The sequence below is a fragment of the Colobus angolensis genome, unplaced genomic scaffold (assembly GCF_000951035.1).
Source record: "Colobus angolensis palliatus isolate OR3802 unplaced genomic scaffold, Cang.pa_1.0 Scaffold21, whole genome shotgun sequence".
NCBI lineage: Eukaryota > Metazoa > Chordata > Mammalia > Primates > Cercopithecidae > Colobus > Colobus angolensis.
In genome coordinates, this window is record NW_012115266.1 from 2,229,987 (window position 1) to 2,241,806 (window position 11,820).

Genomic DNA, 11,820 nt, shown 5'->3' on the forward strand with positions numbered 1-11,820 from the left:
TCTGCCTGCCTCGGCCTCCTGAAGTGTTGGGATTACAGGTGTGAGCCATGGTGCCCAGCCTCATTTTCTTCCTCTCCAAATCCTTCTCTCCATGCACCATCTCCCCCTTTCTCCCACTGTGAATAAATATTGAACTGCAGTATTACATAAGAATAAGGGTGTTTTTGTTTACAATGTTTAGGGCGGTGCTAAAGAGAATTGGAAAGTTCTTACATCTCTTTTCCTCTTCTCTGTGTCCTATCTGGGTTGACTCAGCTCTGGAGAGGATTCTGGCTAGTGCTGGTGACATGTGTTGACAATGCCACACGTAAATAAAGTCACCTCCGAGAATCCTTCCCAGTGGACGTGATGTGCAAAATGCTGAACTTCTGAGTCCAGCACCCCCTTGTCCTGCTGTACCCAGCCCCTGGTTACTTTTGTGTTTTACACAGCATGAGGGTGGGGGTGGGGACCACAGTCTCCGGAGCACCAGGACTGTGCTGCCCCCTGGGGAGCAGGGGAACATAATGTCTAAGCAGAGACTTGGAGGAGGCTTTGCAGACCATTGCTTAAATGCCCCAGAAAGTTTCTGTGATGTTGGGCTTGGAGTAAGATGGGGACTGCACCTCTGGAAGACTCTCCCATAGGACTGAAAAGTGCTTGGAAACCTTTTGACAACTAAACAAGGATACTAGATCTTTGTTGTCGTTCTCTAAGGTTTTAAGAAATAAAACCTGTCTGATATCAAATCCCACCCTAAAATTCATTAGCTTGATAGATTGATGTTGTCACTCTATTATCATATACACAAAACCACAAATTAGGAAAGATTGAGCTTCACAAGATGACAGGTCATAATTGTGAGGATTATACAAATGATGGTTGTAGATGATAATTGTGGAGGATTACCGACAAATCCATTTGCTCCCACAAAATGTAAAAGTGACCAAAATACTTTTTGCTTTAATGTGGTCTGATATCCTTTGGAAGTGGCTTTTCTTTTTTTGTTTTCTTCTTAGTAACTCTAGTACCGTATCATTTCCTAATAAGTTTGTCCTCTTGGTTTCTCAGTTTTTGATAACGTGAATGTGTTTAGAGAATGTTTCTCTGGGATCATGTTCCTCCACAGCACATTTCTTCACAGGGGGTGAATTAGAATCATCTGAAAGCTTTTTCAAAACAGCTCTGCTGGTGCCTCTCTTTTAATACTTGGGGTAGGACCTAGGAATCTCTTTGCAAAAGTTCTTTTTTTATTTTAAAGAGACTTTGGTGGTGATGGGGCATCTCACTGTGTTGCCCAGGTTGGTCTCTTAACTCCTGGCCTCAAGTGATCCTCCCACCTCAGCCTCCCAAAGTGTTGAGATTACAGGCATGAGCCACCACCTAGCCGGTAAAAGCTCTTTAAGAGATTCAGGTGGACCTCTGGTTAAGAATGACTCCTTCACTCCAACAGATAGAAACCCTTATGCTGTAATGTGCTGTTTAAGGGGGAAAGACCAAGGACTGAATTTGCTTTGAGATCAAAGCACGGATTTTGAAGGCAAAATGATGATAGATCCCACATTAATTATTAGGACGAAGATAGAACAGACAGCATCATAGAGATTTCAGCAAGACAAACATTCAATAACAGGAAAAGGTCAGGTATGCCAGCTGAAATCTGGGATGCTGCATGCTCGTCTGCTCTTTGGACTAGAGAGCCATAGACCCTGGACCTAAATCAGTAATTTTCAAGCTTGTTGGACCCATGAGCCCAATTTAGTAGGCAGGAGGTCTTTTGGATCCTTTGCTTTAACTAGGTGCACTCAACCAAAAGCAAATCAACCCTTACCAGAATGGATGGTGTTGTGGCCTTTGGTGAGATGCCAAGAGTGAGACTCCTATATAGGTTGCGAAATAAATAGAAACAATAAAAGCACTGATGGATATTTTTCTATTTTTGGAACTAGTGACCTAACTTAAACTCACATTTTAAATCTTACCAATATAGCGTAGTGCTTGCAAGCATGAATCCTGCAAATGACAAGATGTGTGACTTTGGAACCTCTATTTCTTCATATTTAAAATGGGGGATGGTGATAACAGTAGTGTCCACATGAAAGAATACTCGTGAGGATTAGATGAAACACTCCTGTGAGAGTGCCTCTGATGCCTGGCGCATAGCAAACACTCAGTAAACACCTGACTTGTTGCCATCTGTTTTAGGGGGCCGAGGCCATGGTTCTGGAGAGCGTTATGTTTGCCATTCTCGCAGAGAGGTCACTTGGGCCAAAACTCTATGGCATCTTTCCCCAAGGCCGACTGGAACAGTTCATCCCGGTAAGATTTGTTCATAAAAGCTCAGTTGACATAAGCCACAGACAGAAGATGGCTTCTTTGTCTCATTGCTGCAAGAACCTGCAATGCTGGTTCTTGAGCTGTTAACCTCACCGATGTCATTAAACTGTATCAGAAATCATGGAAAGCAACATTTATTTTGTACTCATATCAGAACCTCTTTCTTTCCTGTAAAGATATATTCATCCAAATTTGAAAAATATATGAAACTTATTTAATTGTCCCCTGAGGCTGTGGACCCTGAGCCTTTGCCCTTTTTCACTTTGTTCCTCTCAGCTTCTGGGGCCCTGCTTTATAGAACTTGCAGCTAGAACACGTTGGCCTTGACTGTACCCTGCTCAGTCTCTGGCTGTAGCCCTGTGAGGGGGCCATGCCTGTTCTTTCCCATCACCCTTCCTTGGTTTGTTTTGTGCATTCCCACTGAGTCTCCCTACCTCCCATCTTCCTGTCCCCGTATGCTGGTCAAATTCTTAGATTTCAAGGCCTTGCTCCAAGACCTTGCAGTCTTATTTCTAAGCAGTCAGGATTATTTTCCCTTTCTTATTGTCCCAAGGCAGTTTTAGTGTTGCTATAACATTTACCAGTATACCATGTCTTAGAGTTACATGTACATATCTAAAGCATAGTTTCTGTACCTCTACCCACCCACCCCCGACTCCATGCCCTGCACAATTCTTCATGCCCAGGGGTTCTCATGAACCCTAAGTGTTTTGAAGTATGGCTCTGAGCCCTGGCAGTACTTCTTTGGTTGGCAGTGCTGGTCTATGTCAGCCTGCACTCCCTTCCTAGATAGACCAGATATTCCCCATTTTAATTGAGCATAAGCTCCTTGAGGACTAGAGTCATAAGCCGCTAGCTTTTCCTGCCCTGCTGCATGAGATGTCTTATCCGTGAGAGGCCTGGGCATGTCCAGGGCTGTCCTGTACATCTGTGCAGATGGAGCCTAGCAGTAGGATGCCTGGCAGAGGGGTGCTCTGCTGTATCTGGCTGGGGACCAGGGGCAGGGGTTTCTTTGTCTAATCCCACATCCCAGAAACAGGGAGGCTAGTTGTGCTCTGTCTCCCCAGAAGAGATGTCCTCTTCTGGTTGACAGTGGTGCTGTCCATCTGTGCTAGCATTGTGCTAGCTGCCAGTGCTGAGGATGTGTTTAGATGGTGCCTTCATTGCGCCAGCTTTTACCTTTAGTTTGCTCCCTGGCACCTGGCTATGTTTTAGTAGAGACAGGGTTTCTCCATGTTGGCCAGGCTGGTCTTGAACTCCCGACCTCAGGTGATCCGCCCACCTTGGCCTCCCAAAGTGCTAGAATTACAGACATGAGCCACTGCACCTGGCCGAGATAATAAGTTTTTGAAATAATTTTGGAAATAATAAAACCTCATATGGTTATAAGTGGCAATATAGGTGAATCTTACAAATATAATGTCGAATGATAAAACCAAACTGCAGGAGACTGTAAGTAGTATCATACCATTCTATAAAGCCTGATACGTTTTAAAAATTGTTTAAGAATATATGCACATGTAGTGAAAGTTCTCTTTTTGGAAAAGGTAAGGGAATTGTGTTAACACAATTCAGAATAATAAAAGTATCTTGGGGACAAAAACGTCAGGCATGAGGACACATATAGTATCTGTGGAATCGATTTTGTTCTAGTTCTTAAGTTCTATCTATGCTCTTGTATATATTGTTTATTACGTATTAAATTTTTTTTTTGAGATGGGAGTCTCACTGTCTTGCCCAGGCTGGAGTGCAGTGGCATGATCATAGCTCACTACAGCCTCGAACTCCTGGACTCAAGTGATCTTTCTGCCTTAGCCTTTCAGGTAGCTGGGAGTACAGGTGCACACCAGCACACCCAGCTTATTAAAAAATTTTTTTTGTAGAGATGGGTCTTGCTATGTTACCCAGGCTGGTCTTGAATTCCTGGCTTCAAGCTCCTTTCCTGCCTCAGCCTCCTAAGTCACCAGGATTACAGGTGTGAGCCACTGCACCCAGCCATAGTGAAAATTTTTTTAAAATTCTGTTATATACTAGGTTTGAACCATATGATGCTGCTGGTGTTTAACTGTTTTTGACCAACAAGAATAGCAGTTTCATTTGATTCAACCTAATACTATATGTTATTTCTAGATTTGCTTTTTTTTTTTTTATTAAGATAGGGTCTCACTCTGTTGCCCAGTATAGTGAAATATAAGCGGCTTGATCTCAGCTCACTGCAGCTTTAACCTCCCAGGCTCAAGCAATCCTCTCACCTCAGCCTCCCGAGCAGCTGGGACTACAGGCATGTGCCACCATGTTTGACTAATTTTGTTTATTTTTTTGTAGAGATGGGGTCTCCCTGTGTTGCCCAGGCTGGTCTCAAATTCCTGGGCTCAAGCAATCCTCCCGCCTTGGCCTCCCAAAGTGCTGGGATTACAGGCATGAGCCACCACACCTGGCTTAGGTTTACTCTTCACTGCTTGGGATCAGGTGATTTAGTTTCATGATTCCTATAGCCATCTTTCAAAGGGCATGTGAGAATAGCGGGGCCACTAGGGATGGTAGGTAGTCTGTTTCTCTCTGTGCTGGGGAAGGAATTTGGAATACTGAGATTTGTTCATATCTGAGCCATGTTAGCTTCAGATTTTCCTTGTTGCCAAATTAATGGCAGTTTTGAAAGCTGAGTGAGCTACCTTAATAAGTCCTGCGTGTCCTGCTGCTGGAAGTGGAGTCCCTGTTCTTATCGCAGCATGGTAATTTGTTGACAGTGCTGTGGTGACAGTGCTTTCTGGAGGGAGTTGAATAGAAGGTTGAGCCCAATGCTTACAGTGAGCTCTTAGCTCTCAGTAGCAGACGTCTGCCACTTGCTGAGCTGCACCCTGGGCTGGGTGCTGTCCCAGAGACCTCACCTGCATTCTCTCCTCCAGCTCTCCTGGCAACTCGGTGAGAGACTTGATGTCCTGATTCCCATTTGATAAAAATGGGAACACACAGATGTATGAGGTAACTTGGATGGCCATGTAGCTTTGAAATGAGGATTAAAGCCACGATTTCAACTGCGGTTTCCCTAAGTTGGGAGCATTCACTCTTACCTCTGTGCTGTACTTCTTTGCATTTTCACAGAAACCTCTCTTTAGATTTCTGCAGGGTGGTAGGTCACACGAGGAAGCTCTAGAGGTTTCAGTTGATTGTGAGCTCACATGGGCCTCCTGTAAAAGGGCAGCCAAACAAGCGTGGCCTCAGGCTGATTTAGGGGAAGTGCAGGATGCAGAGGCCAGGAGGAAGTCCTCTAGACACCTTTTTTTGCCCAGCTTTGCCCTGGACACCTTCTCTGTGCCGGGCCAGGTGCTGACACCACCACTGGGAGCAGCTGGAGACGGCCCCCCTGTCCCTGTGACACATCTCCTGGTTAGGACCTGTTCTGGACCCCGCATCTCACCTGCAACACATCAGAGTAGAATGTCCCAGCTGACGGAGGAGCTGGGAGCGGAGCCATGTGATAAACTAAACTGCTGAAGACACGGACTTCAGCATTGGGTAGAGAATAGACATTTGCTGTGGTTTTAGAGACCAGAAGAAGAGATGATAGCGTAGTTTTAGTTCAATAAAATTTAAGGAAGGAGTTATCATAGTTAAAAGGGGTTCAGAATGAGATAGATACTTGGAGGTGGCCGGCTCCTCACTGTCGAAGTGCCATAGCAATTGCTGGGTCACCGTCTGTGGGGACGCAGCGTCCATTCTTAAGGGAATTTGGGGCATTGGGTGAGACTTAAATGCGCTACAAAAACTGGCTTCTCATTCCTAAGACTGTGTGATCTCACTCTTTTTAGTTTACTTGGTAAAGGTCAGTTTTTAACTCCCTTTTCTATTTCAGAGCCGGCGATTAGATACTGAAGAATTAAGTTTGCCAGATATTTCTGCAGAAATCGCTGAGAAAATGGCTACGTTTCATGGTATGAAAATGCCATTCAATAAGGAACCAAAATGGCTTTTTGGCACAATGGAAAAGTAAGTGGTGAAATCACTTGGTCCTAATGTAGTTTTACAGTGGTGGCTCCTAGAAGTACCACAGTGAGCAACTAGGTCTTCCTAGTTCACTGAAGTACAGGGTGTCAGCTGGTGATACTTGTCTCATAAGTCTTTCTTACATATAAAAGTCAATTCCTAAACCAAGATAGAAGGCTTATACAAAAATGCTATTGAACGGGTGAAGGGGCAGAAAGTCACCTTCCTAGAATGCCACGAACCCCCAAGGCCGCTCCTCTCCCTCAGTCGTGGCAGCCAGAGGGGTCCCACTGGCATTGGGACTGCGCTGGGATTGAATGTTTAACCAAAGCCCCAAGAACAACAAGCCTTGGTGAATTGACGGTGATTCTTTGTTCTGTTCTTTTTTAAAAAAAAAATTTTAATAGATATCTAAATGAAGTTCTGAGAATTAAATTTACTGAGGAATCCCGAATTAAAAAGCTCCACAAATTGCTCAGTTACAATCTGCCTTTGGAACTGGAAAACCTGAGGTGAGTTTTCCTTCTATTTCCTGACTTTAAATATTCTTAGTCACTAAAACTGTTGTCAGTAAACATTGAATGAGCTTGCCTTATGTCTGACATTTTACATTGATTTTACAGGATGAATTTAAACAGATAAGTTTTGTCATCTGGAATTATGGTTCTCTAGAGGACTAGAGATTATAGACTCTATGCTAGAGGCCCACACGTGGCCTCTAGTCAGTTTGTGAAAGTTCCATAGAGAAGGAAAATGTTGAAGGAGTGGCTTGATGGCCAGGGCAGTAGAGTGTCTAGCGGGGTGGATTTTCTGTGTTGGGGAGAAGGGAGTAAGGGCAGGCTGGGGAGTGTGAGAAAAATCCCTCTTCCTTACAGTTCAACCTTGGCTTTTGTGAGAAACAGAATCTTCCTGCTGATCTCTGAAGCAAGGCCATCATTGTCCTCAGAGTGATGCTGGGTGCAGGCCACTCACATCTGTACACTAACAAGTATTTACACCATTTTTTGTTTGTTTGTTTAATAAGACGGAGTCTCGCTTTGTTGCCAGGCTGGAGTGCAGTGGCGCGATCTCGGCTCACTGCAACCTCCCCTCCCGGGTTCAAGTGATTCTCCTGCCTCAGCCTCCCGAGTAGCTGAGACTACAGGTACATGCCACCACACCCAGCTAATTTTTGTATTTTTAGTGGAGACGGGGTTTCACCATGTTGGTCAGAGTGGTCTTGATCTCTTGACCTCGTGATCTGCCCACCTCGGCCTCCCAAAGTGCTGGGATTACAGGTGTGAGCCACCACACCCAGCCATAAGTATTTACACCTTTAATTACTCAGGTATGTGCCTCCTCTGCTAGGCTTGATGATCACTGCCGAGGGAAAACAAGTAAACAAATAAAATAATGTCAAATTGTGATAAGTGCTGTGACAGAAACATAGACCAAAGTAGGCCCTTAGTCTGCATAGGAGGACCTGCTTGGGTCACTGGTAGGAGAAGGGCTGTCTAAAGGGGTGCTGTACAAGCCGAGACCAGCAGAGGAAGGGGCTCCAGGAGGGAGTGGCACATGCAGAGGGTCCTCCGGGGAAAGAGCTGAGTGCAGAGGGCCTGTGGGGGTTTCAGGCGGGAGCTGCTATGGAGTTGTTGCTGTGGAGCTGTTGTGGAATTCTGACACAGTTGTCAGAATTCACATCACAGATACTACTCCCAAACTGTGTGTTGCTTTGGAGCACAAATTTGGTGCTGGCCATGTGGAGAAGGCAAGACGGTGTGCAGCTGACTGAGAAGCTTGATAGGTAACAGTGAAACCTTTCTTTTCAGATCATTGCTTGAATCTACTCCATCTCCAGTTGTATTTTGTCATAATGACTGTCAAGAAGGTAAGAATTGCTATGTTCTGTTACAGATGAGGTTTGTGTGTATACTTAGAAAATTACTAGCAGTGTGTCTGAAAAATGCCAGGTAGCATCAAGAGTGTATAAGGTACATTAAATTATGATACAACCAGACAATGAGGTTTTGTATTATTTTTTTAGAGTATGAGGCCAGGCACAGTGTCTCATGTCTGTAATATCAGCACTTTGGGAGGCCAAGGTGGGAGGATTGCTTGAGCCCAAGGGTTCTAGACCAGCCTGGGCAGCATAGCAAGACCCAAGCTCTACAAAAAATTAAAAAATTAGCCAGGCATAGTGGTGTGCACCTGTAGTCCCAGCTCCTTGGCAAGCTGAGGCCGGAGGATGGCTTGAGCCTGGGATTTCAAGGCTATAGTATACTATGCACTGTAGCCTGGATGACAGAGCAAGATCCTGTAAAAAAAAAATATATATATATATGTATATATATAATATATATATAATATATAAAAAATATACATATATATAATATATATACGTATATATATATTACATGGAAGAAATCCGAAAGAATATTCACTAAACTTGGGAATTGGGATACAGAACTTAAACTTTCCAAGTCACATGTTACTTTTTCAGTGTTTAACTCCTTATGGTAAACATATATGATTTTTTTTAACCTGAAAAAGCAATAAAAGAACAAGATCCACTGCCTGCCCCATTCAGTCCTGGGCCCTTCCCTTCTGCATCACATAGCATAGTGTTGCTTATTGCAACACATGTAATCCTAACACCTTCTCTCCTAGTATCAGTGCACTGTGCTATTAATTACTTCAGGCTTCTCTGCTTTGAAAACATGACAGTGATATGTTCCTTACTGTAACAAAACTTCATCCCACGCAATTGCACATTGAATAGTCTCACCAGAGGCCCCCCACTATGCAGCTCCCACTGGTGCTGCTGACATGGCCTTGCTCTGCCTTGACCTTGCCTCCCCCAGTCACAGTAGTTCAGGTCACACCTTGAGCCCTTCTTTGCCAGGCTCAGCAGTTTGCTTTTAATCCTGAGAACCGTCTCTCATGAAGACCCGTCAACCGTAAGCCATTCATTTGAGCCAAATTACCTTTTACTAATTAGCTGCTTGTAGCTGGCTAACTCAAGTCAAGGAGGATATAGACATTACAGCTACAACTTTGTGTATTATCCTTGCCCTTCTGGTGGTGAGGGGGTGATAAATGGCACAGACAGCACTAGAGCGAGGGGACTGGAGGAGATCAGCTGCGTTGATGATGGCAAAGTGTAGGAGGGATCGAAGAGGTAACAGTTGTACATTGATTTTGTTCTGCTACTTTGGGTGTCTGCCTCCGGAGCATTTGCCTTTTTTTTGTTTTTGAGACTGTTACTGTGTCACCCAGGCTGGTGTGCAGTAGCGCAATCAAGGCTCCACGTAGCCTTAGCCTCTTGGGATTAAGTGATCCTTCTACCTTAGCCTCCCGAGTAGTTGGGATCACAGGCACACACTACTATGCCTGGCTAATAATTCATGGAGATGGAGTCTCTCTGTGTTTCCCACACTGGTCTTAAACTCCTGGACTCTAGTGATCCTCCCACCTCCACCTCCCAAAGTGCTGTGATTACAAGTGTGAGCCAATACATGTTTTCTGGTCTCCAGTTTATGTTGTAATTGCTACCCTAAATGAAAAAAGTATGCTGAAGAACCTAGACACTATACCTCCGCTAGAAATCCTGGGGAGAGAGAGCAGCTGAAACCCTAGCAAAGGTTGGCTCACTGGTGCCAGCCCCAGGATGTCGGAGATGGTGAACGTCATGTCTAGTGTGGGGATATCAGGAATGTAGGCCTGCAGAGCCAGGCTGATGGCCGACCAACTCCTGACCCAGAATCCAACACTAAAGGAAATAGTGGTGTAGGAATGCTGCCTGTGGTCTCGTTGGGAAGGAAAAGCAGGCAAGAACAAAGCAGGGAATCCCCTGTGGCGGCTGAGCTCTTCCTTGTCTTTCTTACTGGAAGGCACTCCCACAGCTTCCCAGCTGGGGTGCTGCAGCCAGCTGGCCTGCAGACAGCAAACCAAGTCCCAGGGCTGCTGAGGGTGGTGTTTGGCTAGCCCGAGCTCCTGCATGCCACCATACAGAACATTTGGGAAGTACTCTTCTGACAGCAGAGCAAGAGACCAGGCTTTGTTCCATAGTGAGCCTGGGGGTCCGGCGGGGACTAGGGCTGTGAGCAGGGGTTCTTATGGCCAGGTGGGTCAGGAGCCTCCGTGCACAGGGGTAGGCCTCCCATGAGCACTTCTAGGCCCTGGCGATGTCCACAGACCAAAAGCCACATTCACTTAGGATTCCCTAAGGGATCAGATCCATTCTCTCGGCTCTGCTGTTCAAGGACTTGAACCTTCTATTGTAAAACATAAGCCATGTTATCCAAACCTTTTGCAGGTAATATCTTGTTGCTGGAAGGCCAAGAGAATTCTGAAAAACAGAAACTGATGCTCATTGACTTCGAATACAGCAGTTACAATTACAGGTAATATGTTACAGTCCAGTGTTTCCATCTCAATATTGTTTTATCATTATGATATGCTTAATTAACAGTTATTAGAGAAAATAAGTCAAAATGCCACCCTGAGCTGCAAGCTGCTTCACCTGGAATCAGTGGCTTCTCATCCAGTGGCCCGTGATGGTTGTGGTGAAGCGGCACAGCCCTCCTTGTTCCTAGCAGACAGCGCTAGTTGGGGACAGCCATGCCATTCAGCTAGACTTTGGCATTTTCTTTTGGCTTTAGAGATTATTTTCTTCTCATAAATCCTGGTTGAGGAGACACATTGTTCTGGAGTTGTGGTTCAGGTGCGCCTGTATAGCTTTAGTCAGCTGTGATGCTGACAACCATCTGTTGGCTGTCTCTGTCATTAAAACAGTTACAGTCCTGCTCCCTCAGCAAGTCCAGATGGCAACAGGAGTGGCATGCTCGGAACTCAGCCTCTCTTTCTTCTGCAGTCAGGGAGCCTCCAGGCATGCGGTTTGTCTCATTCTGTGCACTGTCTTATCTCTTATTTCAGGGGATTTGACATTGGAAATCACTTCTGTGAGTGGATGTATGATTATAGCTATGAAAAGTACCCTTTTTTCAGAGCAAACATCCGGAAGTATCCCACCAAGAAACAACAGGTAGGAGATGAATTTTTGTATACTTGATAGGAAAATTACATCAATTTCATGCAGTTAGAATTACATCTTCTTTTTTATTTTTTGAGACAGGGTCTCACTCTGTTTCCCAGACTGGAATACAGATCGCAGTAGTGCGATCATGGCTCCCTGTACCCTTGACCTCCTGCACTCAGGTGATCCTCTCGCCTCAGCCTCCCAAGTAGGTGGGACCACAGGCGCATGCCACCACGCCCAGCTAATTGTTTGTATTTTTTGTAGAGATAGAGTTTCACCAAGTTGCCCAGGCTGGTCTCAAACTCCTGGGCTCAAGTGATCTTCCTGCCTCAGCCTCCCAAACTGCTGGGATTACAATTGTGAGCTACCACCCCGGCCTACATCTTCATTTTTAGAGATAACCTTTTAAGGCCGGGCGCGGTGGCTCAAGCCTGTAATCCCAGCACTTTGGGAGGCCGAGACGGGCGGATCACAAGGTCAGGAGATCGAGACCATCCTAGCTA

At 45.2% G+C, this 11,820-nt stretch overlaps 1 protein-coding gene across 1 annotated transcript in view; it reads left to right on the forward strand.

Moving 5' to 3' along the window:
* The window catches only part of CHKA (choline kinase alpha), a 76,318-nt gene that overhangs the window by 51,802 nt on the left and 12,696 nt on the right, over window positions 1–11,820 (forward strand). The window contains exons 6-11 of the mRNA XM_011942754.1: window positions 2,185–2,298; window positions 6,170–6,303; window positions 6,708–6,812; window positions 8,109–8,167; window positions 10,595–10,682; window positions 11,215–11,323. Coding sequence (XP_011798144.1) covers window positions 2,185–2,298; window positions 6,170–6,303; window positions 6,708–6,812; window positions 8,109–8,167; window positions 10,595–10,682; window positions 11,215–11,323 — 609 coding nt within the window. The remainder of the gene's footprint in view (window positions 1–2,184; window positions 2,299–6,169; window positions 6,304–6,707; window positions 6,813–8,108; window positions 8,168–10,594; window positions 10,683–11,214; window positions 11,324–11,820) is intronic.